Source organism: Purpureocillium takamizusanense, chromosome 1 (assembly GCF_022605165.1).
Source record: "Purpureocillium takamizusanense chromosome 1, complete sequence".
In the NCBI taxonomy this organism is placed as follows: Eukaryota; Fungi; Ascomycota; class Sordariomycetes; order Hypocreales; family Ophiocordycipitaceae; genus Purpureocillium; species Purpureocillium takamizusanense.
Window position 1 is genome coordinate 683792 of NC_063068.1, and position 19938 is coordinate 703729.

At 58.6% G+C, this 19938-nt stretch overlaps 7 protein-coding genes across 8 annotated transcripts; 5 read left to right on the forward strand and 2 right to left on the reverse strand.

The window, feature by feature from the left end:
• Positions 1–1291: 1291 nt before the first annotated feature.
• Positions 1292–1831, forward strand: JDV02_000232 (uncharacterized protein; the record flags this gene model as incomplete). Its single annotated transcript, XM_047981013.1, has 1 exon — positions 1292–1831. The coding sequence occupies one exon, from the start codon at positions 1292–1294 to the stop codon at positions 1829–1831; it is 540 nt and encodes a 179-aa protein (XP_047836971.1).
• A 1605-nt stretch (positions 1832–3436) lies between these two features.
• Positions 3437–7044, reverse strand: JDV02_000233 (uncharacterized protein). Its single transcript, XM_047981014.1, has 4 exons — positions 6583–7044; positions 6229–6522; positions 6062–6171; positions 3437–6000 (listed from the first exon to the last, which is right to left on the reverse strand). The coding sequence occupies exons 1-4, from the start codon at positions 6724–6726 to the stop codon at positions 3792–3794; spliced, it is 2757 nt and encodes a 918-aa protein (XP_047836972.1). The 5' UTR covers positions 6727–7044; the 3' UTR covers positions 3437–3791.
• Positions 7045–7284: 240 nt separating this feature from the next.
• Positions 7285–8185, reverse strand: JDV02_000234 (uncharacterized protein). Its single transcript, XM_047981015.1, has 2 exons — positions 7974–8185; positions 7285–7866 (listed from the first exon to the last, which is right to left on the reverse strand). The coding sequence occupies exons 1-2, from the start codon at positions 8065–8067 to the stop codon at positions 7499–7501; spliced, it is 462 nt and encodes a 153-aa protein (XP_047836973.1). The 5' UTR covers positions 8068–8185; the 3' UTR covers positions 7285–7498.
• Positions 8186–8389: 204 nt separating this feature from the next.
• Positions 8390–9684, forward strand: TMT1 (Trans-aconitate 3-methyltransferase). Of its 2 annotated transcripts, XM_047981016.1 has the most exons (2): positions 8390–8606; positions 8673–9684. In XM_047981016.1, the coding sequence occupies exons 1-2, from the start codon at positions 8593–8595 to the stop codon at positions 9580–9582; spliced, it is 924 nt and encodes a 307-aa protein (XP_047836974.1). In that variant the 5' UTR covers positions 8390–8592; the 3' UTR covers positions 9583–9684. The 2 variants fall into 2 exon arrangements, with proteins under 2 accessions (XP_047836974.1, XP_047836975.1); XM_047981017.1 differs by having other exon boundaries at positions 8390–9684.
• Positions 9685–10017: 333 nt separating this feature from the next.
• cdc4 (myosin II light chain) lies at positions 10018–11553 on the forward strand. Its single transcript, XM_047981018.1, has 4 exons — positions 10018–10227; positions 10550–10703; positions 10815–11048; positions 11128–11553. The coding sequence occupies exons 1-4, from the start codon at positions 10225–10227 to the stop codon at positions 11154–11156; spliced, it is 420 nt and encodes a 139-aa protein (XP_047836976.1). The 5' UTR covers positions 10018–10224; the 3' UTR covers positions 11157–11553.
• A 520-nt stretch (positions 11554–12073) lies between these two features.
• On the forward strand, positions 12074–14803 carry PRD1 (Saccharolysin). Its single transcript, XM_047981019.1, has 3 exons — positions 12074–13121; positions 13184–14289; positions 14342–14803. The coding sequence occupies exons 1-3, from the start codon at positions 12366–12368 to the stop codon at positions 14610–14612; spliced, it is 2133 nt and encodes a 710-aa protein (XP_047836977.1). The 5' UTR covers positions 12074–12365; the 3' UTR covers positions 14613–14803.
• A 4150-nt stretch (positions 14804–18953) lies between these two features.
• Positions 18954–19286, forward strand: JDV02_000238 (uncharacterized protein; the record flags this gene model as incomplete). Its single annotated transcript, XM_047981020.1, has 1 exon — positions 18954–19286. One exon carries the CDS (start codon positions 18954–18956, stop codon positions 19284–19286), a length of 333 nt encoding a protein of 110 aa, XP_047836978.1.
• Positions 19287–19938: the final 652 nt, after the last annotated feature.

Consider the following 19938-nt stretch of genomic DNA (forward strand, 5'->3'; position numbering starts at 1 on the left):
CATGGACTGGCCAAAGAGTACTGGTACAAGGACGCAATGGCCGCTGATAACGAGGCTGTGGGGAACGCTCAGAGGGACGGCTTGCGTCCTAGATTTGACCCTTGAGAGTAGACTATAGGAGATAATATCGTAGGAAATTCAATGGCACGTTGGAGATCTTATAATATCAGTGGTGGTTTCCTACCCGAAAATAGGTATCCTACTGTGCGTGTACTAGTGGAGAGCTCGTCTCCGGCTTCAACAAATGGCCGCTTCTAGCAACAAACTTTAATGTTTTCACAAAAATACATCGTGCCTGCGCTTTCGAGTGCCGAATGCAAGTTTCTTTGCTCGCCTTTGTTCTTTTCTTTTCTCTTTGACACTCGCTCCTCTCCTAGATCCCGTTTCCCGTGTTTGCTGCGACATGACTCCCGCACCGATGGCGCAATCCGCGTCCAGCATGTAGTTGCGCCGACCGAGGCTACGGATTACTCATGCGTCGTGCTGCGGGCCCATCCGACCCCAATCTCGATTACCTTATCAACAGGTCACATACGCAACCCCTTTGCTTGATATGATAAATCGGTATTCACGCCACTTGTTACGAATTATTTTTCATCTTCCGGCTCAACCGGTGCAACATGGACGGAGGTTGTTGGCTACCTCGGACGAGCAAAGCGTCTCCCCACTTGGGCGAAAGGACTCGATATGCAATGCAACTTCACCACAGCAAGAACGCCGAGCAGTTCAAACCCATACGCCTCCCATCGTCTATTTTTGCCACCATCTGTTCTCATGAGCATCTGAGTGTCACGGTGTCCTGGAGTGGTTACGCGAACGAGCACGCCTAGCAGGCCGCGGGTTCCATGTTTGAATCAAAAGGCACCCATTCACCGAGACAGGTACGCGTGCTTTTCATTGATTTGATGAGTCCACAAAAAGATGTGGAACAATGAAGGCAGTGAGGGTGGGCGCCCGAGGTTGTGAGGCCAAAATGTAGGTAGAGTGGCCTGCAGGCCCATGTTGTCGCGCAACAACGAGCGGACCAGACCGACACCATGACCGAGGCAGCCTTTATTCATAGCCTTGGCCGTATAAACATAGGGAGAGCGTAAAGTCAAACGATATTACATAGGGTATGACGTAGCTTGACGGCGGAACCATCTAAGCCACTGGCCCCTGTCGCGTGCCAGATGCGACCATGCCGATGTCAATGTAGGGCTACTTAAGCCATGAGCTTTGCTCATGTTTCTCTGCGTAAATCCAAAGAACTCTTGGTCTTACACATAAGTCGCTTCTCGTCATCGTAGCCATGGCCACTCTAAGCAGCTTTCTTACCGGCGCTCAGTGGCTCAAGCGGGGGCCACAGACCGCTGCTCAGCGACTCTACGCTTCATACGCCTCTACCATCGCATCATCCAACTACAGCCGTGGAGGCAAAATTCCCGCCTTTTACGCCGCGGACGCGGTCTTCCACAACCAGAACAACGCAGACTACCACGGGAAGGAGATTTGGCCGTGGATCAAGGCGCTGTTTGATGAGCTGGGAGCCCTGAAACACGACTTTACGCACATCTGGGAGGTCCAAAATGACGATGGGTCCGTCTACCTCATCTCTCATCTTACACGCCACATTTGGACCCCGGGAAACAACTCCGACAAGCCGACAGTCAGCGTTCCCTTTATGTGGGTCAGCTTGATCAAGCCCAGCAATTCTGTCGATGCTGTAGATGGGATGCAGTTTCAAGAGGTCTGGATTTATTGGGATACTAACCTGCTTCGGCCATTCTACCCTGAGGACGCCCTGGTCTTTCGCACCCACAATACATCTGCTATCAAAGCCAAACTCTAGCAGATTCCTCATTTGAAAAGAGGAGAGGATATAGACGGCTCAAGTGAAAGGGAGTGGTGTACTTTAGGGGTGGACAGAGAAGAGAGGAAGCTTCCCTAGAACGGCTTGTCTGCAACTCAGTTCTTAACATTAACGGCTCTAATACAACCTTGGAGTTTCGCATTATTTGAAGCATTGAATGTATCACTCTTCTCGCCGTGATGAACATTCCAGATGTTCTGCCACATCTCGTCGAGAGTTGGTCGATGACGGCGCATAGAGTACTCGCGATTAAGGACTAACAAAGAAAACGGTACTGGTTCTTGACGTCTGTATCGGCCACACCTTTGATATCGTAGTACCTTGCTATCGCATTTATTGGCTTCAGAAAAATCGGATACAACGAAGGCCGAATGCCGATGTGGCTTGATAGAATCGAAGGCTGGGTGACCCCATCGATAGCCGCCAGTGCGGGACCAAAAACCTGCTCCAATATCTCCTCTGTTTGATGTTGAGACACATATGTATCATGGGCAGTAGAGTGTCTCGCAAAACGATTATTCATGCTCCGTCATGTATAAGGACGCAATCGTGCCGCTCGTCCCCCCAGTAGCCATGTTTCTGCAGTCGACGCATCGACACTACCTTCGCCGCGGAATTCTTCAAGGGGGCTACGTTTTGCAGCGTAAGAAGGTAGCTGCCTCTAGAGCATTAGCGTCCACAGGGTTAGATTAGCAGCACTAACCACAGGGTGTCGCTATGAATGGCGGTACGCACGTACGGCTACCAGAGCTCAGGGCATGTCGGAGATGTGCTCCGTTCGGTTGTTGGTGAGTGCGCAGCCTAGAGTACTCAAGGTACTTTGTGGTACTGTATTAGGTGCGACAAATCCTTATTTGCATTGTCGGGGTGCATGTTGGTGATTGCATCACCCATGTCTTGAAGACCAAGGAGGGGTCTCGACCCAGTCCGTCTATCGTGATGTGAATGAGGAGGGCATTTGCTGAAAGGGGCTCGTGAGGGCTTGGCCCCCATCCATCCGTCCATCCATCCGTCCATCCATCCTCCCACCCTCCAGTCTCAACATGCACTGCACTGGCCCATCACATGACATTAATCGTGCCGTATGACAGATCTCGGTATCCCTCGCTTACCCAGAGTTTAGTTCTTGTGGTTCCGGGCAGACGTTAATGGCAGTAGCCGGGGCGGCGTAGCGATTGGTTCTCAAAATAAGATGGTGAAGGAAACCCTGGGGATGCAGCTCGATGCGTCTGAACCGAAACGCCGTCAAGAGTGGATGCGCTAGAGCGCACCTTGGTAACTTCGCAACCACGAAGCCTCATTCATGTACGGCATGCACGTAGCCACTCAGGGTAATTTCCATCGTCGCGACAGGGTTTGTGTGGTGGCAATCCAACCTGCAGCAGCCCTCTTAGCCGCCTAGGCCACTATACTCGAGCCTCGGGGTGTTGTTCACCTTGTGTGACCAGGCCCGAATGCACCACAAACTCGACCTAGGTCAATCAAACGATGCCTAGACTGGCATAGCTGAATACCCAGAGACGATGACGTGGTAACTTGGCTTGGGAACCTCGTGCCGGGGTCAACATGGACCCTTGGGAGGCGGCTGGCAGCTGGCAGCTGAGAGTGCATGAGTGATCTGGTGCGGCCCAGAATGTCCTGAGGAGAGACAGCTCGAATGCCTCGCCAAGAGAACGCGAGGCACGTACGTCCATCTCTCTCCCGAAAACTTGACGTAATCCTGAGAACCGTACAAGTCGCGTTGGGCAAGTATGAGTGGCCGAGGGCATCCTCTTACGAATGAAGTTCCACGAAACAATCAATGCAACCACCCAGCAAGTAAGCTTCCAGGTCATGCTGGCGAGACGCCAATTCAATCAGACAGATAATCAAGGCCAAATCCCAAATCACGCACCCGTTGCTATGCTCCGCAAGCCATCCATCTTCGAAACCCAACTCTTCAGTCAGCCGAAAGCCCCTCGAGCACATTCATCGCTCTTGTCCCCTCTCGCTCAAACTCGTTGACGATGGCCTCGCACTCATGCTTGAGCTTCTTCTCCGCCTCGCCCGCATTGTGATAGATCCACTCCTCCACCGTCATGCCCTTTTCCGGGCTTGTGAGCTCCTTGCCCTTGTTCAGCAGCCGACCAACGGTGTTCTCCTTGTCCACGCCAGCCCGCGGCGTGCCCAAGACAGCATCCAGGTCTACAGCGGTCCACGGCGTGCTGCTTTGGAGACCGGCCAGCACGTTTCGCTTCGACGGCGAAGCATGCAGAGGGGTAGCTGCTATCGGCGCGAGGGCTACCCTCTTGGCCGCCACACTTGTCGCAGGCTTGGATGACGGGGGCTGATTCTCGGCGTCGGATGACTGAGGCGAGGGCGACGGAGAGAGCGCGGGCTGTTTCGCTGAAGGTGCGGGTGAGATGACCTTGGCTGGCGTCGACGGCGGCTGTGCAAGGCTTTGTGCCAGCGCCCGTGTTGGCTCGTCCTCCCTCACCACGGGGAGGCTCTCAGGCTCGTCGTCGACAGGCATCTCCGGTTCATCAGCCATAGTGACGATATCGACTTCATCGTTTTCAGGCTCCTCAATATTTGGAATCGGGTTAGGAGCCTCGACGGACTCTCTTGGCTTCTTTGGCGGGCGACCACGACCGCGTTTAGCGGGGGCCTCAGCGGGCCTGGTCTCGTCCGCCACGTCGGAGGCTCGCGAGGCAAGAGATGCCTTCGAGGGACGGCCGCGGCCACGCTTCACCGGTTGCTCGGCGGACTGGTTCTGGGGAGCCGCCGGAGCCAGAGGAGGCGCATTCGCCTCGGCTTCAGGCTCCGCGTGGGAAGCGAGCGACAATTTCGAGGGCCGGCCTCGCCCTCGCTTCATGGGGGCCTTGGCTGAAGCCTCAGCCAACACATCCACTGACTCCTGGGATGCTTGAGACGCAAGCGAGAGCTTAGGAGGTCGCCCACGGCCCCTCTTGGGAGCCGCCACTGGAATCGATTCCTTTTCTGGCTCCTGTTCGGGCTCCGGCTCCGGGTTCTTAACGACGGTATCGGTGCTTCCAATGCTGACGTTTTGCGGCTCTTGCACTGGATTTTCAGGGGGTTCCCCGACATCATCCTGTTGAACCTCGGGCTCCTCCGGGGGAGGAGACACTGCCTTTGCCTTTTTCAACTTGGTTTGCTTTGACGCCTTCCGGGTTCCAGCCTTGCGACCCTTCTTTGGCACCTGTAGCTGCTCTGGCTCTGGCTCTGGCTCAACTTCGGGCTCGGGCTCGGGCTCGGGCTGCTGCTCATGTACCGGCTCTTCGACTGCCATCTCCTTTTGAAGCGCCCGGAGCTCCTCGTCCACGGCGGCATCATCGGCCTCCGCCGCAGCAGGATCAAACATGGCGTAGTTTGACGATTTCCTGGCGGCAGCACTCATCCGGCTTCGGTTTGCCTCAGACTCAGAGTCATGGGCCAGCTCGTCGTCGCTCCATTCTCTGGCAAGGTCAGCCTCAAGCTGACGCTCGATTTCTTCGTCATCGGGGAACTCCTCGGTCGGGCCCCTCAGCGACGCCATGGAGGCGGTAGAGACTGTCGAGATGATCCTAGACTGGGAATTCGAAGACTTCTTACGGCCACCGGCTTTTGAAACAGGGCCGGGCCCGTCAGTCATTTCGCTGTCGTCGGGAATGACGGTAGAAGCATCTGTCAGGGTGCTGCTTCGAGTGCGCGTCGCTCGCTTCTTGGGTGCTGGACCCTCAGAGACGAAGAGCACCGAGGACTCGTTCATGGCGTCGCTTGTACGCTTTTTTCCGCGCGTCGCCTTAGATGGTTTAGGCGCAGAGACCACAGGCTCAGGCTCAGGGTCTGGAACAGTTTCGACAACTGGAGGGTCGGCCTTCTTGGGCTTGCTGCGACTGGACTTTGCGGCGGCGCCCTTACGCGCCTTCGTCTTTCGGCCACCCTGTGTCATGGTCGAGGCTGTGGTGAGAACGCTGTCCTCGACCTCTGCGGTCGCGTCTGCTGCAGACCAGGCTTCGGATGCTACGGTGGCAACCGACTGGCCCGACAGGCGGGATGCCTTGGATCCTCGGGCGGCCTTGCTTCGGCTGCTCTTCTTCTTGGGGCCTCCAAACTGGGCTGACAACGCGAAGAAGGCGCAGCCAGGGGCTCGTCGGTAGTGTTCGTCACTTGGAAGGGTTAGCAGCTGCTCGTGATATAAGCCGGCCACGGGAGGCGAGTAATGCTTACTAGGGCTTGTCATTTCGCTCCCAACCATCAAGTGCCAGGTCGCAATACGCGCATGTCGTCATGTCGTCGTACTCGAGGGAAGGAGTGTACTTCCATCCGGCCTCGGCAAGCTTCAGACTAGTCAGTACCTTGGACAGAAGCTACAGCGGGGCAGCATAGAATCTCACCTGCTTGGTCTTGCACTTCCAGCCCTTCTTTCCCTCGTGCGGCCACCGGCCAGCGAATGTGGCTTTTCGGGCGTCGAGCATATAGTCCTGGTTCGGGTCCTCCCTGCTATAGTCACCGACCTCGGCCTCGATGGCGGCCATGATGGCCCATCCGCAGCCGGGCATGTGGTTAAGATGCTCGAGGATGGGGTCGTCGCCGGCCTCCCAGCCGTCGAGGCCCTTGTCACAGAGGAAGCAGACAACATTGTCGGTACTTTCGGGGCTCGGGTCGAAGTAGAAGCCTGCCTTGGCAAGCTGCACGCACAGAGGGTTAGACAATGGCAGGATATACGGGGAAGGGGCAGGGGCGCGTACTCGCTCGTGGGAGATTTGCTTGTGCGGCCAGTTGAGCGCCTTGCCGCGGCCAGCGGCTGTTGAGCCGCGCTTCTTGGTGGTCTTTTGGAAAGATGCGAGACGCGCCTCGTGGGCAAAATAACGGTCGGCGTCTGAAGATGCCATGATGGTGATGATGATGATGCTATTACTGCCTTGCGCAGAGGCTGCGCCGGGTCTGGTCGGATTGAGCCGTCGCAGATTCGAAGCGACAGAGGGGGAATCTTGGACACGGCAGGCGCGACGCGGCGTGCGGACCGCTTAGCAGACCATGCGCGACGACGATTGACGTGCTGTGATGCGATGCGATACGAATGAGATAAAATGACAAGCTGGAGAGACCGATTCCCGGCACCGTAGACGCGTTTTCAGCACCGAGTCGAACAGTCCATGTGGTGCGCAGCGTTGTCGATGGCGGCGATATTATGGTGGTGGTGGTGGACGTGAGTGGTTGCGCGCGGGTCCAAGGTTTGGATGGGGTTGAGCCATCGCGTAGGTTTGTTTACTTGGGGCTTGTGGGGCCGCCGCCCTGCGCCAACCCATCCACTACCACATAGATCCATGCCATCCCCCATGACGCCCGCCAGCGCCAGCGCTCGCTCACTCACGGCCAGTCAGCAAGCATGCATTCCCATCCCATCTGTCGAGTTGCCCTCTGCGCTTTGAGAGCAGGCTGGGAATTCGTATCGGTTGTCTAATTTGCTCAGATACTTTGAATTTTGGTACAACTTTTGTAATTCAATTTCTTTGCCGTGCCCATCTCGCATGTGCCGGGCCGTCCCAAGCATCGCTCTCCATCTACCTCAACGGACTGTGCTTTGTTGCGCCTCATATTGTACCGGTTTGATCCGGGACTCACGGTCTGTCCCAGCCTGCCTCACAGCTCCTCCCCTCGCCGTCACAGCTTCTCTGCCTCCCGCAACGCCTTGTCCCCGTCGACGAGCACGCACCAGCCCTCGTGGCCGCGGCCGCCGTCGCCGTAGACGACCGCCTCAAAGGCCCCGTCCGCGAGCGCCGACTTGAGCACGGCGTCGTCAAAGGTGCCGGGCTGCAGCCAGACGCCGGGGATGCCCAGCTTCTTGGCCTCTTCCAGCACGCCGAGGGTCACGGCGGGGGCGGTGATGATGGACACGGACGTCGTCTTGGGTTCGGGCAGCGCAGACAGGTTGGGCGCCGTGGCGTAGTCCTTGCCTCCGACGCTGACGCTTGGCGAGCCCGGGTTGATGGGCGTCACGTTGAGGCCGCGGTCGAGGTACCACGCGTGCACTGTACTTGGAGTGTCAGCAGCTCTGGTCGGCGGCGTCTCTCTGTCGGCATGGATGGCATGGAGATGCGTCTCAAAGATCAAGACCATGGCGTGCGTGCGTGCGTACCCTTGTGGCCAAACTTGGCCGGGTTGGAGCTTGCCCCTACGACGGCAAAGAGGGGCGAGGAGAAGAACCTGCGCGCGGTAGCTTCTGTAGCCATGATGGCGCGGCGGATGTCGTCTGATCTGTGGCTCAATGGGTACTGCTGTGATTGATTTGCAATGGACGGATCGTCAGTGGCCAGCGCGGTGATTGATGCTGTGCGGCGTCGTCGAGCATACCTTACAAGACAGCACGTGGAGCGACAGTGGTGGCGGCGGATTATTAGTTATATCTCGGCGCTCAGTGACGGCATGCGCCGGCGTCCACGCGGGGTTCCGAGGCTGCTCCAGCGCTGCTCCGACCCCCATGGCGCAACCCCGACGTCGGCGCCGAGACTCGAGTGCCAGCGACCGAGTTGGGTTCGCAACTAGTCCTATCACGTAGGCGTGTTGGTTTTACTAGTTGACGGCACAACGGCACCGGGACACTCATCATCGTTGATGGCGTCCGTCGCCTGCGCTTTCTTCCAATCCTGCCAATGGCATATCTGCTTATATATCGGCTCGACGCCGCCTTGACGTTGAGCTGAGAAGCGATCGCTAGCAAGGCAAACGTCTCGGGCCATGGGTCGGTAACAAACACCATGTCTCTATTTGGGTGAGTCTCCTCCCTCCCAGCAACGCCATGTTTCATCTTCGTTGATGCCGGCCATCCCATCGATAGAAGAGCAACCTTCTCCGCAGCCGGATATGCGGCGGCGCGGCCGTCGTATCCCGCGAGCCTGTTCCGCACCGTGCTGTCGTACCACCACGCGCAGTCCGACCAGGGCACGCTCCTCGACCTAGGCTGCGGCCATGGCCTCATTGCGCGCGAGATGAGCCCGCGCTTTGCGAGGGTCGTCGGCCTCGACCCGAGCGCCGGCATGGTCGAGCAGGCCGCATCCACTACAGACGACCCCAAAGTCTCCTTTCGCCAGGGCGGCGCCGAGGACCTCTCGTTCCTGGCCGACCGATCTGTCGACATGGTCGTGGCCGGCCAGTCGGCGCACTGGTTCGACTACGCCCGCGCCTGGCCGGAGCTGGCGCGCGTGGTCAAGCCGGGCGGCTCGCTCGCCTTTTGGGGCTACAAGGACAACGTGCTCGTCGGGCACGCGCGCGCCAACCGCATCTTCGACCGCTTCTGCTACGCCGACGGCAGCGACGTGGCCGGGCCGGGCGTCGAGGGCATGAACGCCTACTGGGAGCAGCCCGGCCGCAACAAGGTCCGCAATCTCCTCCGCGAGGTGACGCCCCCGGCCGCCGAGTGGCGCGACGTGCGCCGCGTGCTCTGCGACGTTGGGCCTGAGGCCGCGGCCGACCAGCTGCCGGACGCGGAGACGGCGTGGATGCGCAAGCACATCAACCTGGGCCAGCTCGAGGCGTACGTCCGCACCTTCAGCGCGTTCCAGGGCTGGAAGGACGCCCACCCCGAGGCGCGGAGTAGGGCCGACGGTGGGGACGGCGACCTGGCGGACCTGCTGATGGACCGCATCGTCGAGTCGGAACCGCAGTGGAGCGCCATGGGCGAGGCGTGGAGGGACGCCGAGGTCGAGACGGTCTGGGGCACGTATATCCTCATGGCCAAGAGGAGATGATGGTGACGATGGTGGGGTGATAGAGTTGCTGTCATTCCTGTCACATACGAAAATGCACTTACGTACGTACCATTCAGTAGTTAACGCTAGTGTGTGCTCGTGGCAGTTGGTCCGTTCCAAATTGTGATTGCCGTGTCTTTTGCTCACCGCAGCGTGATAGGCGGTGACTCTGGTGAGGCATCGCGACGAGGACAGGGGCTGGCCGCCGCGCTTTGCACAAAACGCCGCACAGCCCCCCTGGTCGCAGCATAAAACACCATCGCCCCAGCACCATTGGTTGCGGCACTCTCCAGCCGCCATGCACAAAGTGCCCGTTGCCCCGGCAGTCAGGGCCAAGAACCGAGGAACCAAGGGGGCCCCCCCCTGTGACATGGATGGGACCGTGGAAGTGGGCGGGTGCGTCTCAGGAAAAAAGGACATGACCGTTGTTGTTGACCTCCCTGGCCCTTTTCTGCCTCCTGCATCAACACCACAAACCGAGCAGGAAATCCATCATCGTCGTGTCTTGCCGCCTTCATCGAGCAAGCTGGCCCCCCTCCTCCCTCCCGCACCACCGCCCTTGTCCAGAGCCGTTGCACAAGAGCCTCAGCGGCCAAAAAGAGCGCTAGCGCCCTCTGTCTGACCAAGCCAGGGGAAACAAAGATGGTGAGTTGCCCCAGCACCCGCCGCCTCAGTAAACAAAGAGCCCCGCGAGTGTCCGATGCGGCGACGTGATTCGCCAGCCAGCGCCGCAGCGACGCAACCGCCCCCTTCCATCTCCTTGGTCAGAACCGTCGCCTGCGGTTCTGCTGCTTGCTGCTGCTGCTGCTACCGCCCAAGCGCCGCCCGCCCTCGACGTTTGCCCGCATCATCACCCATCCACATTCCTCGTTGAACATCGCGTGCGCGCTCTCTTGTCCGCTCTCGCACGAAAACCACATTCACTGCATCACCCGCAACGATGGCGTCTAACAACTACGACTCGCAGGCCTCGACCAACTACAAGGAGGCATTTGCGCTGTTTGACAAGCGCGGCAACGGCCGTGTCACGGTCGACAGCTTGGGCGACCTGCTGCGCGCGTGCGGCCAGAACCCGACGCTGGCCGAGATCCAGGACCTCGAGAAGAATGCCGGCAGCGACTGTGAGTTGCCCCCCCCCCCCCTTTTGCCCATGCCTGGGCGGCGCGGAGGTGGTCGTGCGCGCAGAAAAGGAGGACAGACGGGCTGACCCTTGGCGGCGGCGATGCGCGCAGTCGACTTCGAGACGTTCCAGCGCATACTCAACCGCCCCGGCGGCTTCCGCGACCCCGGCGAGCCCGAGGAGTACTGCCGCGGCTTCCAGGTCTTCGACAAGGACATGACGGGCTTCATCGGCGTCGGCCAGCTCAAGTACATCCTGACCAACCTCGGCGAGAAGATGACCGACGACGAGGTCGAAGAGCTGCTCAAGGCCGTCGACACGAGCTCCGGCCAGGTCAACTACACGGGTACGTCTTTAGTTTCGTGCGCGCGATGTGCTTATTGAAACCGGGAACCTTGGGCATTGCTGACGCGGTGGGTTCGCAGACCTTGTCCGGACCATCCTCGCCAACTGAGCGACCCCCAACGAGTGGGCAATCTCTTTTCGACGAAGATGACGGGTTGGAAACACACGGACACACCTCGGTTACGATGCATCTGCGGGACGGGAAACGGCGTTGCTTTTAATTATGACTTGGGTGCACATTTGAGCCTTTACGCGCCTGTACAGGAAAGGGACTGAGCCTTGGCGACTCACACAGGTGGGCAAGCAGCCGGCGACGGAGGCTCAGCAAAGGGCCGACAGATAGTGTATGAATACGTATCTACATGGCATGGCATGACGGCCCACGGTGGGCACACACGGCCTACTCGAGGCACCATAGCAAACAGAACAAGACTTGTGCAATCGCCACGTACGCTGGGTAACACGGCGACCTTGTGGTGATGCTCCGCGGCAGAGGCAGGCGGGCCTTGGGCTGGCGCTCTACCGTCCATCCGACATGGCACGCGATTACGTACCAGTGTCGACATTGCAGATAGGCACAGCGCACGAGGAGTAAATGGCATCCTTCAGAAGCAGCGCGACGGGAGGAGGAGCAAGGCCGCCAAGCGGGGTGTTCGACCGATGAATCCATGGAAAATTGCAGCTACCGTATCCGACTCCCAAGTGCCTGCCCCCCATCCGACAGACGGCCCAGCGCGTTGTCCCCCCGGCGCCCCATCCCCACTTCGGCACCTGCCCGACCAGGGAGCTCCAGCGGGCCGCAAGTCTGAGGTGTCCCCTCGGCCAGGGCAGCTTCACCAGATCCCCGCCAGGCAGGTCCCTGCATCGTCACCATCATCACGAGACGACTCCCTAGTAACCATTTACGTCGGTTCAGCTCGCTCGCCCACCACACGCACCTCGGACACAGACACCAACACAGCCACGTTTCGCTCTTGCCGCTACAGCATCCTCTCTTTGCCTTGCCTTGCCTTCCCTGCATTGCCTAGCCGCCATCTGGCCTGCCCACACGTCCCGGCGTCTGCAGCTTGTCCCGCGCCGCATCCCCCCTTCCCGCCACCTCTGGCTGGTTCCGGCCCGCCTCCGCACCGCCAAGCTGGACAGGCGGCTCCGGCTCTTAAACCCCCTCCCCCTCATCTGCATCTCGCTGCTTGTCCTCGCCCTCGCCGCCACGCTGGCTTCCCAACGTGCACTCCCTCGTCTCGCCTCTTTCGTCAGCCATCTCTCTCTTCGAACGCGACTGGTACCGTCGATCTTGCGGCCCTTGACGACGAGCACCATGGCCAGTTCTTACTACGATACCCCGCCAGAGGCGCCGTACCAGACCCCGCCACAGGCGCCGCCCGTGTTCACGGCCACGCCCGACTCCATCCTCGCCGAGACCAAGAAGCTCAATGACACGACCAAGGGTGTCTACGACAAGGTGGTTGCCGGGGTCCAGCCCTCCAATGCCACCTTTTCCAACGTCATGGAGCCCATCCTGCTCGACGACAACAAGGCGGCTGCTCCTAAGAGGATCATGACTTTCTACCAGCACGTCTCGGCGGACGCTCCCCTCCGAGAAGCCTCCAACAAGGCCGAGGAAATTCTCGATGATTTCATGATCGACCTCAAGATGCGGGAAGACATCTTTAAGCTCGTCGACGCCGCATACGGCACCCGCGAGTCCCAGAAGCTCGAGACCGAACCTCTGCACGTCCTGGAGAAGGAGCGCCAAAAGTACATCCGCAACGGTCTGCTGTTGCCCGCTGGCCCCCAGCGTGACCGGTTCAAGGAGATCCAGAAGCGCCTCAGCCAGCTGTGCATCCAGGCCCAGAAGAACCTGAACGAGGAGAAGGGCGCCATCTGGTTCACCCCAAAGGAGCTCGAGGGTGTGCCTGCCGATGACATTGACGTCAACGAGCTGGAAAAGGGCACTGGTGAGAACGAGGGCAAGGTGAAGCTGAGCTTCAAGTATAACCACTTCTTCCCCATGATGAAGTATGCCGTCCACGAGGAGACTCGACGCACCTACGTCATGGCCGAGGCGAACAAGGTCTGTCCATATCCGATCCTATGGTGCGGTCACACGTCATGGTAGACTAACAGACCTCTCAGTGCACCAACAACGTGCCCTTGTTTCAGGAAATCATAACCCTGCGCGACGAAGCCGCCCGCTTGCTAGGCTACGCCGATCACGCCAGCCTCCGTATTGAGTCGAAGATGGCGAAGACCCCGGCCAAGGTCAACGAGTTCCTCGGAGACTTACGCGAGCGACTCGCGCCTGGTGGCGTCAAGGAGGCGGACCGCCTGCTCGAGTACAAGAAGGAGGACTGTGAGAAGCGTGGCGCCCCTTTCGACGGCAACTTGTACATGTGGGATGTGCCCTATTACTCGCGTGTCATGAAGGAAAAGGAGTATAGCGTCGACGAAGCCGAGATCTCTCAGTACTTCCCCGTCGATTCTACCTTTGCTGGCATGCTCAGAATTTTCGAGGAAATCTTCGGGTTCGTTTTCGTCGAGCTGAAGGAGGAGGATCGCGCGAGACTCAGCCCCACTGGCAAGGCCGAGGATATTGTATGGCACGAGGAGGTCAAGGTGTATACCGTTTGGGACGACAAGGAAGCCGGCAGCGGTTTCTGCGGCTACCTGTACCTGGACCTGCACCCCCGCGACAACAAGTACGGCCACAACGCCAACTTCAACCTCGAGCCCGGCTACATCAGGGATGACGGCAGCAAGAACTACCCCGCTACGGCACTCGTCTGCAACTTTAGCAAGCCGACGCCGACCAAGCCTGCTCTTCTCAAGCACCACGAAGTAGTCACACTCTTCCACGAGCTCGGCCATGGCATCCATGACCTGGCCGCTCGCACGCGATACAGCTACTTCCACGGCACATCTGTCGTTGACGACTTTGTTGAGGCGCCCTCGCAAATGCTCGAGAACTGGTGTTGGACCCCGAGCGTGCTCAAGTCCCTATCGGGTAGATGGGACACGGGCGCACTGATCCCTGACGACATGGTCGAGCGGCTCGTCAAGACGAAGAACTTCAACTCGGCGACTGCGACCCTGACGCAGCTTCTCTACGGTCTCTTTGACATGACCATCCACACCCCCAAGTCCCACGACGACATCAAGTCTATGAACGTCGGTCGCCTGTGGAACCAACTCCGTCACGACATTTCCGGCATCAAGGGCCCCGAAGATCAGGGCAAGGGACTGTGAGTGCAACTGTTTGAGCCCTGTGCCTGATTATATGCTGACGGAACACAGTGAATGGGGCAATAGGTATGCCAACATCGGCCACTACATTGGCGGCTACGATGCCGGCTACTACGGGTACCTTTACTCCGAGGTCTTTTCCACCGACATGTTCCACTCGTTCTTCAAAAAGGACCCCATGGATGGCAAGGAAGGTCGCAGGTACCGTCGAACCGTGCTGGAGCGGGGCGGCCGCATGGACGAGATGGAGTTTTTGAAGGAGTTTTTGGGTCGCGAGCCCAGCGCTGAGGCGTTTTACCGCGAATTGGGCCTGTCCAAGTGAAAGACCATGCACAAGTCGTGGCGGGGCCGGCGGGGCCAGCTAGACGCTGCTATAATGCAGAGATGTAGCATTTTCTCAGTATATGCAGTGTAGCCACCTCAAGCAACTCTGTGAAGAGACAGTCCGCTAGGCAAATCTGGCTCGCTGCACTGTTACTGCATGCAATCCTCCGCTGCATAGATGGCACGGGATGACCCTACTGTCAGTAAGAAGCGCTTCCTATATATTCTACTTTTCTACTTATACTCAGAGCGTGTAGCGCCCTACCCTATACTGTACACCCTTCTACCTTTCGCGCTTCGTGAGACCGTTGCAATCAAGCATCGCCGCTCTCTTGGTACTATGCCATTGCGCGGTCCCGTGGTACCGATGCGGAATCATCTTTCAACTCGGTCCGCATTTGCGGGACTCACATAACCGTGGTCTTGACGAGCGGGACGTCCGGGACGGGCACATCGTCAACCAGTCCGGCAGCGGGGGAAAGGAACCGTGTGGAAGTGCAGTGCGTGCCCTCTTGGAATCATGTTACAAACAAATTTTGGTTACGTCCTCGCGCTTCTGTGTGTGGCTTCTAATTCTTCCCCCGTGCGGACACTTCCCCGCACGAGCATGGGTACATGTCGTGTACATGCGTGCCTGGTGTTGCGGTGCGGGCGCGCGAGGAGAGTCGCGGGTGGATACAGCATCATCGCCGCCACCACCACTACCATGGCAGACGGAATCATGTTGATGACGGGGGAACTGGAGCGTTTAGGAGTAGTGCTGCGGATAGATGGATGCGATGAGCAGATGGGGCATGTTATCCCTCCCCTCTCCCCCGCGTCTCCCGAAGCACAGGCCGGGCTGATCGATGATGATTCTGAGGGGGTGTTCATGTTTGATGTTCCCCCCACATGGCTCGGTAACTTGACTTTTACGTAGTAACTTAGTTCCTGGACGGGAGAGAGAGGGGAGGGGAAGGAGAGGCATGTAGTTATCCGCTGCCCCTCTCTCTCTAGTCTCTACCCATCCCCGCCTCCGCACTGGCAACTGTAAACGGCCAAGACTCAATCAAGAGCCGACAGTCAGATCGTCCCCACTCTCCGTAAGCCCTTGGGGGAGGGAGGGAGCTGGTCACGCAGGTCACGGCCATATCCTAAAGACGACTCTGAGGCCTTCCTTCGGTTCGCGGAATAAAATTCCCACACCCACACCCACACTTACAGACGGGCTGGCGAAGTCGAAGTCGAAACAGGTAAGAAACCAAGAAGGGGTCGTGAGATTCGCGCGGGGCTTTCGCGTGCATGGCTGGGGCAGACAGATGGGGTTGGGATGGGGGCGGACTGCTTCCCGTCTTTGGATGTGGATGTCGTTTTCGTTATGGGAGGTGTCTTTCCCCCGCCGCGCCTTGGGTTGGGCTTGGCTGAACCTGTGGCCTGCCGGCTAATACCGTGCTACATACCTACGGAGAAGTAGATACAGTCCCGATGCCGATGAAGATGATGGGCGGCGCTGGCTGTAGTGGGGATGGTCCATGGGAGCTGTGCGGGGACCCGACTTGGCGCTGCGGTGGCGGCTTATTTTGCCTGGTGACTTTGTGCCTTTGGATACTGTAGTGGCGATGGTGATGATGCTGGTTGACGATGATAGTGGCGGCATGGCGAGTGTTCCGGACTTTTGTCCGTGATGGCAGGGATGGCGGGAGCTGGCTGGCTGGCACCCGTCAATAGTGCTACGCACCCCAAGGCACCTACACATGTTGTGCAATTAATGTACTTGCCAAGGGCTTAGTTAGCCTCGAGGCCTGCGTTGTCTTTGTGCGTGACATGCCGCCCCCTTGGGTGTATTTTTTTCCCCGTCCAGCAAAGGCGAGAAGCCAAGCGGCATTCAACCAGCACGGAGTGCGGTGCGTGGTGCTGTACGTATGCCCTGCCTATGCATACATGCATGCATGCATGCGTGCCATGTACGGGCCCGCGGCATTAATGAGGTTGACGCTGTTGGACGTCTGTTGCGTCTCGCCGCTCGCCCGTCTTTTTTTGGTCCGGGCGTGCGTCTGCCCAGTCATGTCGTCGTGCTACTTCAACAACAGTGTCACTTCTCCGCTGCTGCTGCTGCTGCTGCTGCTGACGAGGACGGGAGTTTCTAGAACGGACGGCTGGCCGCCCGCCCCTCATCAGTGGCGGAACGGAACGTTAGGGGACCAGGCTCCAGGCATGCGAGTCAAGAGGGGTTTCCCCTTACCTGACATCCCTGTTTCGGTGTGTTCTGGTGGTGTATGTTGTTGGTGATGTTGGTCCAGTGGGCGCAAGGGTATCTTGTCTTGTCTTGTCTGTCGGCCCGGCTGTGATTGTGATGGAGATAAAATTGGCGGACGCAGTGTGTGTGTTGTTTGTTGAGTTGGTCATAGCGAGAGCCGTTGTTGGTACTTGCGCAGCGGCACTGGACGAAACAGTGGCTGAACAGGCTTCTTCTGGCGAGACGGAAGCCAATGAGTGTCCGTCCAGCAAAGCCCCTTCTGTCGCTTCTTCAACGTTTTCTTGCCAGTGCAAACCTATAGTATTGGTGGATGGACCCGCCGCGCGTTGGGAAATGAAGTACTGCCGCATGCCTTACGTACATACTACTGACATACATATCGTACGCGCGCAGTTCTTTCATGGTCTTCGGAGAGGGACCCTGCAAGCCCAACACTTCTTCTGACGCGTTTCCAATGATTCCTTGCCCCGAATTGGGATACTAGTCATCATTGGTGACCCCTCTTGCCCCGAGAATACTACTAGGGCTTTCCGATGGAGAACCCGGTGCTCTCCGACGTCAACCTCTTGCTAGTATGCACTCTATTCCGTAGGTACCACGGGATTGAACGCCATGACGGGGGGGTCACCGCAGGACGGGAGCCCAGGATAAGGCGCAGGTGCCCGCGTACATGTGTGCGAGGGAAAGAGGGGGCAGTCAGTCTGTGCGAGTGGTGAGCGTGGCCGAGCTCCCTGGGTGCATGTATACTGTACTGTATGTTTTTATTACTAGCTTGGTGGCAAGTGGCTCTTGACGAGGACGTCGTGAGACGGCGAACCCGCCGCGCCGAGCCGGGAGACCACTGCGCGCCACCAAAACGGAACGGACATGTCCGATGGTTTCCATGAATGGGTATACTCTGTGCGGAAACTGAGAAGTAGTACTAGGGTCATTCATTGATGTACGTTGTTTCGTAGCTGTATACGCTGTCCATGCCTACTGCCTTGGTGGCCCTTGATGGTCGCGTCGCGCACTCCATGCAAACTGTTGTGTCGTTAGGAGGCGGAGCCACCACGCGCTCGAGCCATCGACATGGGCAAAAGTGTTGTCATGTTCAGGCGGCGACGCGGCCTCAGCATCGTCATCATCGTCTTCGTCGTGACAAATCGCTACGTGTTTGTTTCATCGTCGTCTTCTGGGCCGAGCGCTGCTGCAGCGCGCGCGCACGCACAGCCCCTCTACGTAGGTTGTATGATACGTGCGTACGTATAAGTTGTTTCTATTCTTGTGCCCGTTGCGCGTCGTTGACAAAGCCAACGTGGAACGTTGTCGTTAGCCCCCTGTTTGCTTGCCTGCCTTTACGCAACGCCGTTGGCCTCGACATATTGGCACAACTGACAGCCAACTACAACAAAGGAACAAAGCAGGAGGGACACTGCCATGGCACACGGCCGCTGCAGCCTCCTGATGCTCGACGTTGCCCGCTGACAACGCACAAGTAGCTGCGGCGTACCATGGCGGTACTATCTGCAATGGCCTTGCTCGAGTGGACATGCCCTTAGAGTCGACGGCGCCTGCTCTAGACGAGCGCCTCCCCTCCCCCCTCAACGCAGCGACTCGGCTACCGGTCGTGGTTGTTCCAGGCGAGCGCTCGCTTATCGGGCGTCGCCTGTGCGGCAGTACGTACGGACTCATCTGCACTGCACTGGACGCCAAGCAGATGGTGCTGAGGCTTCGCGCGGCGGAGGGGCGAGAGCAGAGGCATCGCACGTGGCGGCGCGGATACCCTGCTCGCTGCTGGGGGCGCCGAGCGATGGGGGCAGCTGGGCGCACAAGGCATCTCTTGCGACGCCCAGAATTTTACGTGAAGATGTGTAAAACCGGGCCGTTGACGACGGCGGAAGAGGCAGTATGAGTGTTCTCGTGACAAATGTCAACGTCCCTGTTACGTATCATGCGTTGCCCGAGGGGGAGAGACGCGGTCTTTGCCTTTCCATCAAACAAGTGTAAGAAAGCATGGCCGCCCCCTCGCCGACATCAAAAACTCCAAAACTCGACAACACCAGAGAATCTTGAACCTTGCATCTCACGACGACGACGTTCCATCGCTCTGTGCACGCCACCATGCAGCTCTCACGACTTGGCGTCGCCGCGCTCGGAGGCGTGCTGACGACCCGCATCGCCTCGGCCGCCACGCTCACGAGCAAAGCCGTCCCCGACAGCGTCATCTCGGGGCGAAGCGAACCCCGCGGGATGAACACCCTCGAGCCCCGGCTACACACGTGGAAGACACGCTGCGCCGCCGCGGGGGACGAGGCGCCGGCCTACTGCCTGCAGGCGCCGGCCGCGTGCGACGGCGCCGGGACATACTACCACGCGGACGGCAGCGGGCATCTAGACGAATGCAAGTCCTATTGGAAATGCGAGTGCGTACGGCAGCATGTGTATCCCGTCTGAGGCGGGCCGAGGAGGATGAGGGGGAAGCGGGGGGGATTCGGGGGGAACAGAAACCAAAGAAATGCCCGTGACGACGGGTGGGCACGGCATCAAGATCGGGTTGGATGCAGCTCGTGGCGGTGGTATATGCAGCGCGAGATGGTTGCAGGGCTGTATGGGCATTTTACAACCCCCGACATGGCGAGATGGAGCGCGACGGATGCTTGGTTACGGCGCCGCGGCCGCGCATGAGGTCGGTCTTGGGACTTCCTGGGCGGGATGGAATGGAGGGCCTTCGCTGGGCCATGAGAACTGATGAGCGCGGAGACGAGCGCAGCAGCGACGGCAGAACCAGGACAGGTTACAGACGACGGCTGCACGAATGATGCTTGCAGCAAGGACAAAGTATGTGCGTTACTTCGGAGGATGCGTGTAATGTGTATGATAGAGTTGGCTAGTACAGTGTTTGTTCGATTTATGCTTCTTTGCGAGCTTCTCCCTTAGCTTTCAGCAGTAACGTCAGCCGCGCGCAATGCTCCCTCACTCACGTACCGTACCTGACCCTTGTTGAGCAGGCATTTTCCCAAGAAGCTAGGCTTGATTTTCGCCGCTTATTCTGTCGACCGCTTGGTGGTGTTGTGTAGTACATCCATTGGGGCACCGGGGGAAATGG

Excerpts from the sequence above, each read along its gene's own strand:
- JDV02_000233 (XM_047981014.1), bottom strand. The coding sequence starts at position 6,726 with ATGGCATCTTCAGACGCCGACCGTTATTTTGCCCACGAGGCGCGTCTC. Across the intron at positions 6,523-6,582 it reads AGCAAATCTCCCACGAGCGA|CTTGCCAAGGCAGGCTTCTA; the intron begins GTACGCGCCCCT and ends CTGTGCGTGCAG. Across the intron at positions 6,001-6,061 it reads GAGCGAAATGACAAGCCCTA|TGACGAACACTACCGACGAG; the intron begins GTAAGCATTACT and ends AACCCTTCCAAG.
- JDV02_000234 (XM_047981015.1), bottom strand. The coding sequence starts at position 8,067 with ATGGCTACAGAAGCTACCGCGCGCAGGTTCTTCTCCTCGCCCCTCTTT. Across the intron at positions 7,867-7,973 it reads GGCCAAGTTTGGCCACAAGG|TGCACGCGTGGTACCTCGAC; the intron begins GTACGCACGCAC and ends CTCCAAGTACAG.
- cdc4 (XM_047981018.1), top strand. Across the intron at positions 10,704-10,814 it reads GAAGAATGCCGGCAGCGACT|TCGACTTCGAGACGTTCCAG; the intron begins GTGAGTTGCCCC and ends CGATGCGCGCAG. Across the intron at positions 11,049-11,127 it reads CGGCCAGGTCAACTACACGG|ACCTTGTCCGGACCATCCTC; the intron begins GTACGTCTTTAG and ends GTGGGTTCGCAG.
- PRD1 (XM_047981019.1), top strand. The coding sequence starts at position 12,366 with ATGGCCAGTTCTTACTACGATACCCCGCCAGAGGCGCCGTACCAGACC. Across the intron at positions 13,122-13,183 it reads TCATGGCCGAGGCGAACAAG|TGCACCAACAACGTGCCCTT; the intron begins GTCTGTCCATAT and ends CAGACCTCTCAG. Across the intron at positions 14,290-14,341 it reads GAAGATCAGGGCAAGGGACT|TGAATGGGGCAATAGGTATG; the intron begins GTGAGTGCAACT and ends GACGGAACACAG.